Below are 6,278 nucleotides of genomic sequence, written 5' to 3'. Positions count from 1 at the left end.
AGCAGAGGAAGCGGAGATGGGGGAGGAAATGAGCTCTTCTCACTCCTCCCTGCAGCCTGGGGAGCCACAGACCAAACCCAACCACACGGCTTCACTTCCTATGCTGAAGAAGCCAACACAACCAGTCACAGCCACGTGAACCTCCACACAAGTGAGGGGATGGTTTTTTGGGTGTTTTTTTTTTGCTGTTTGCTGTTTTCAAGACTTCTTTACAACGCATGGCAGTCAAAGGTAAGGAACCAGAAGGCAAAGGCGCCGCTTGACTAGCAGAAGGAATCCAAACTGGTGGTCAGTACCCAAAAGCAGCATCCCGCTGCCCGGCTGGGTCCCTCCCGACCCTCCTGCTCGCAGCCTCAAGCCCTGCTGGGTGCAGGCAGGCAGGCTGTACCTTTCATTGCCCGGCTGGAACTCGGAGAGCAGGGACGGCCTCCGGCGCTGCGGCTGCATGATGGAGCCTGGCGGGAGGTGGGAAGCGAAATCCCTGGAATGATGCTGGTACTCCAACAGTGCCACGTCCTGCAGGAACAAAGAGCAGAGATCATCAGCCCGCTGCCAACTCTCAAGCAAACAGAACAACTCAAAAAACCCCATGTAGATGCTCCTCCTCTGAAGGGCCACAAAGCGCAGCGCTTTGCCCTCCCCAGAAGGCTCCCAGTAACTCCCAGTCCCAACTGGAATGGTAGCTCAGCCCCTTGTTCAATCCAGCCTTTTCCTGGGGCTGCAGGCAGGGAAAGGTTCCTGCAAAAGGACCCCATCAGGCCCAACCCAGCCACTGAGCACCCACACAGGGATTTTTGGCATCCAAGCAATCCTGATGGCAATTGTGAATCCAAGAGCAAGAAAAGAAGAAAATTAAGTCACAGGATACTTTCAGCTTCAATAGTCCACATAGCTGCATGGAGAAAGAAAAAACGGGGGGAAAAAAGGACAGAAGAAAAATCACAAATGTTATCTTGAAAATGTTCCTTTAAACACAGCTCCCCTGGGCTGAGCTCAAGGGGTTTGAAAGGACAGTTTGCTACTTATTATGTGTACGTCCCTTTTGTTCCTTGACCCTTGGAGAGTACAGTACAGTATGTTCCTGATTTTAATTAAATAAGAAGCCCTCCTGCTCTGTGCCACAGACTGATTCCAGCAGCAGTATTTTAGGCAGCTACATTCAACTGCTATTTTTTATTTGCAGATAGATACTTGACCAGCAGACTAATCATCTAATTAACTAAGACCTTCAGCAGTGGCATAGAAAACCCTGTCACAGAATAACCCTGGTAACACTGACACACATTTACCTTAGAAGAGCCAATTCCACCTGGGAATCTATTTTTGAACCGTTCTCAACTGGAACAAGAAAGAAGCTTTAACTTCCTCAAAAAGAAAGAAGGAATTTCAGGGTCTACAGGAAAAAAATATATTAGTAAATAATAAATAAGACACCACATGCATGCAGCTGACGTGGGCAAAGGGGGTCTCAATCCCAGCAACTGCAACAGGAATTATTTGATCTGATGCAGTGAAGATCAATATGAAAGCTGGGGAAGTGCCCCAGCAAGGTGAATGGCAGGCAAAGAAAGGGTTTGGGAGCTTAAACAGCAACAACCTGAGCCTGGAGATGCCCTCTCCCAAGCTAGAAGGGAAAAGAGCAGCCTCTCAGTGGATGTCATGCTGTCCCCCTCCAAGCTGTGGAGTTGGAGTATCAAGGCCCAACATGTTTGACCAGAGAGTAAAATGAGAGTTTTTCTGGAAAGCCAGGAAGAAAATCAGAGATTATAAACATTCAGCCTGGGAGAGCCAAGAAAAGCAGATCCCCTACCTCACATCCAGCCTCTCTTGCACAAGAGCTGAAAAGGCCAAACATCAAAGGGAGGAGGAAGGGGAATTGTGGTGTTCTATGGCCACCACTTCTCGTGCCTAGAAAGCTGTGCTGGTTTTTGGAATCAAGTTTATTTCTCCCCACTGTCAGGCAATAGAGTGATGCTGCTCCTTCTCTGTTCTGACCAATGCCGGGAAACACCAGGAACAAGAGAGTTCTGCCAGCTCCAGCCCCAGCCTGGCCATCCCAGACCTCAGCCTCTGCAGACAGGTTCTTGTGACATAACAGGGGCATGACTTGGACAGCGCCCACTCATCCTCCCAGGGCTGTCCTGCTGTAAATCCAGGTGTGTGAGGAAGATGCAGCTCCAAAAGCTGCTTTTCCTCCAGCCCTGGAGTCCATCCATGCAGGATGCCAGGGACAGAACATGCCATCACACCAACCACAGATGGGACAAACACAGACATCTGAAGTGAGGGAGCCCATCAGCTCCTCCAGCCCAGCCGAAGCAGAATCCCTGCCTACAAACAAGCTTCCCCACGTTCACACTTGTCCTGGTTTTAAATTAAAAATAAATATTTAAATAGAAGAGTGATGCAGCTCCTGACATCCACCTACAAAACAAACACATCGTGTCTGGGAAGACACACCAATAGGCCCAAAACCAGGACCATCACTTTCTGTGGGCGTATAAACAAGAATTACCCGTCTGGGAGGCTCAAAGGCTGTGCCCTTGAGAAAAAAAAAAAAAGTCTCTTGCATGCCCCAAGAACCATCTGTTTTTCCTTTTCCCCTGCCCACACTCAGCTGAGCTTTTGCCTCCTCTAACCCCACCAGAAAATGGCTGGTGGAGCTCAGAACCTGCTGCCATGGCCTGAAGTGACTCTGACCCACTCTGCCTTCCTTACATCCCTGTTGGGTTGTACAAGGAGAAAACAAAACCCAAAATTTAGTGAGGAGGATTAAAACTGACAAATTTCTGTGCCCTGTGATGAACTGTTAAGAGGCGCCGTGGAAGCCCTGGAAGATGTAGGTGGATTAATTGCTCAGAAAGTTACTCCAATAAATTGCACTGTGAGCTGTGACAGTGTTTTTCAAATGCAAACATCAGAAAGGTTTATGAGTTGCCTTCAAACTGCCTGGTGCACTTGGCAGTGCTGGGCTGATGGTTGGATTTGATGATTCTATGGGTATTTTCCAATCTAAATGATCCTATGACTCAGAAGAGGCTTCAATTTTCTCCAGCAGAGTTTTAAAGACACTGGGCTGGGAGGCTCCTTGCTGCCAGCAGCACTGCACCTTCCCCACAGACACAGGAGCAGCACCCAGTGGGTGCCACCTGAATTCCCCACCACTGAATCACAGAGATGTGGTGCAGCCCTCACCCTGACCTCAAATTTCTAGCACCTGCTCATGGGCGACTCCAAGACATCTGAAATAAAACAAGTAAAGAACCCTGCAGCCCCAAACTACGTGTTGCTTCTTTTCCTCTCCATTGTTTTGCTGAGTTTTGCTCAATTCTATTTTTTTGCTCCTCCTCTCCCTCTCTTTGCATCTCTTCCTGCCCTCTGCAAACCTTCCTCCCACCCCACAAATCTGCTGATCTGCCACAGCACCCTCTGCAGACCTTTCAGATCTCCTACTGCCTCCAGTAAGGACTTTGTTCCTTTTACATCAACTTTCCTGTTGTTCCTTGTGGTTCTGGTGCTCCCACATGGATGTACTTTGGGAAGCTGTGCAGATTTCATGAATTCAGTAAATGTCATGACAGAAATCAAGGCAGCAGAAAGACCATGGATAGTCAGGGGCTCTGGCAAATCAGATCTGGGGAGGAGGCCAGCACTGCCAAGGCCAGACAGACACCAAGAGTGCCACAGCATCACCACAAGCCACCCCAGCAGAGCAGGGCAGCACCAGGCAAATCCTCAGATAAATGAAAAGCTTAAGACTCAAAAGTGGCCTCATTAAAACACTTCTTCATGCAGCAGACTGAAAAGGCACTTAGGGCCAGCCTAAGGGACTAAAAGCATCCTTTGCTGCCCACCAGGGAATTTGGACATGTCCCTACTGCTCCTGTGTGGGGTGCTGGGAGGGAGAGCCAGGGTAAGCACCCTGAGTCTCAAGGCTTCTGTGTTATCCCTTGATTTGGCAGCACCAAGAACACTATTTCCATCCCCTTCCTGGTAAATCCTTCTACCCCAGATAACCTGAGTCTACCAGGTTCATTCAGATTTGCTAATCAAACTGTTTAAAGCCAGGCTCCTGAACACAGTATTACAGAAAAGTTCTATGACAACACACAGAGAAAGCCCAACAGAATGAAAAAGGAAGAAGCCACCCACCTCCACCTTTTTAAATTATTTTAAAGCTTCCAGCCTGCTGCCTTACCTCCCATCAAGTCTCTAGCAAACTCCTCAGTGCTGTCCCCGACCTCAGGGTAACCCCACACTGAGCCAACAACTGCAGGCAGCCCTCCTGCCTCTCTCGCTTTCTGTTTTGGACACGTGCACTTGCTGGTGTGCTTCATTCCTCCTGCCCTGCCTGCAGCTGCTGGGTCCTGGCGGCCTGATCTCCAGCCAGGAGGAAGAAGGGGAGGTCTGAGAGCAATGCTGGGAGCACCCCCAGGCACTGACCCGGGCACTAGAAACGCCATACTGCAGCCAGCAGCACCTCTGACCCTGCACTCCCAGCCCCAGCACCAAGCACATCCACACAGACAGGGTGTGCACCGACTGCTCCATCCTGATGGCCTTCCATGGCTCCAAGAATCAGCCTCTGAGGAGAAGACCTCAGAGACAGGAGGCCTGCAGAAAGGAAGCCTGGAGCTGCTCTTGCAACAGAAAGGCGAACGGCTCCTCCTCTCTTCCTCCCACCAGCAGAAAAACAAGCACAAATACCCAGTGCTTCTGGCTTCCTTGGGAAAAAGCTCTGGAGCAAAACCATGGAGAAGACCCAGATGAGGTCCTGCAGCTCAGCTCCAGCAGCCCAAAGCATGAGATCCGTCCTCACTGCTTACCACGTCCTCAACCCAAGAAAGCAGCCGGGAGCTCCCCGCCGAGTTTCGGTGTAAGACAGCTTTGTTTCAAAACCACCGGGGCTTGTTTTGCCGTGAGGCTGAGGAGGAGCAGCCCGGGGTCAGCCACCACATCCGCCAGCTGGGCCGGCTCCCGGCGGGGCGCGGCACCGGCCCCGAACCGCGGCACCGGGCGCGGGCAGCGCCGCACCTGCAAGCTCACCCCGTGACAGGGCACTGCCCCACACTGTCCTCGTCACCTTCCACAGCCAGACAAACAGGCCTGGGCACTGCCACGCTCCTCGAGGAGCAAATGCCAGCTCCTCGCCACCTCCACCATGGATTAGGGCTCCTCCTTACAAGCTCACCCAGAGCTGTATTGCAAATAGTTTTTATTTTCTAACAACGTGTGTTTCTGCTTAAATATTCAATGAGGCCAATTAATAATGGCGTGGCACAAACAGTGAGAAAAAAAATGCCAAAACATCCCTATTTTTTCACTTCCCATGAAGGGGCCCTTATCTAATCTCACAAAGGATGCCTGGTCTGTCCCTGCTGCTCGTGAGCAGCTCGCGTGCCGCTCTGGGGACAGTTAACCACAGGGGAAGTGATGGGTGATGGCACGGGGCTGGTGCTCCCCAGACCATGGCACTGGTGGCACGTAGAGCCACAGCTGGACACTTCACAGCTGCTGCTCTGGCATGTCCACTCGGCCCAGAGCAACATGGTGTCCAAGACATGACCACACAGCTTTGGACTGCAAAGGCCAGCCCATCCCCTGGGCAAGCACGGGGCTCATTGAGCTTCCTGCACCCCCAGAATGGCACAGCCAGCATGGAGCAGCACATCCCAGCCTGGAACATGCCAGGGCCTCGGATCATCCTGCAGTTAATCTGTGGGGTGCACAAAGCAGCATGGACACCACTCTCAGAGACAAGGGATGTCGCCCAGCCCTGCTCTGCACACCCTCCACTTTGGAAAAAGAAGTTCCCTAACATCTCTTTCTGCCAGCAGTGAGTGTGACCTATTTTAGCAACAAAAGGAAAACTTCTCTGGTGCCTGGATACCCCTTGGCACTGGCAGCACAGCATTTGCTCATCAGACCGAGAAATGCACTTTTTAGGATTCGCCTGAAGAAAATAATTTTTCCCAAAGCCAATTCTCAAAGGTAAGAGGAAGGGGAAAGGTTTGGGAGGAACCAGAGTGGTAGCAGAGCTGTCACTGCATAAGGTCCAGGCACAGCTCGGGCTGTGAGGGGGCCAGTGTGGCACACAGTCCACCATGCTCAGCCTCCCCAGCCCAGAGGAACCATCCCCTGCTGCTGAAAGCCTCCTCTGAAGTGCAAAGGAGGTGATTATTGATCCAAACAGGCTGTCCACAAGCACAACGCTGTCTGCCCAACTTCCTCCCCAAAACCCTGTGAGGAGCTCACTGCAGGTTTAAGAAAAAAATACC

General features: G+C 51.3%; 1 protein-coding gene across 1 annotated transcript in view; it reads right to left on the bottom strand.

The window, feature by feature from the left end:
- The window catches only part of NCOR2 (nuclear receptor corepressor 2), a 151,926-nt gene that overhangs the window by 138,899 nt on the left and 6,749 nt on the right, over positions 1-6,278 (bottom strand). The window contains exon 2 of the mRNA XM_031059450.1: positions 389-516. Within this exon, the coding sequence (XP_030915310.1) occupies positions 389-516 (128 nt within the window). The remainder of the gene's footprint in view (positions 1-388; positions 517-6,278) is intronic.

The sequence above is a fragment of the Geospiza fortis genome, unplaced genomic scaffold, assembly GCF_000277835.1.
Source record: "Geospiza fortis unplaced genomic scaffold, GeoFor_1.0 scaffold145, whole genome shotgun sequence".
Lineage (NCBI taxonomy): Eukaryota > Metazoa > Chordata > Aves > Passeriformes > Thraupidae > Geospiza > Geospiza fortis.
This window is presented reverse-complemented; position numbering and strand designations above follow the sequence as displayed.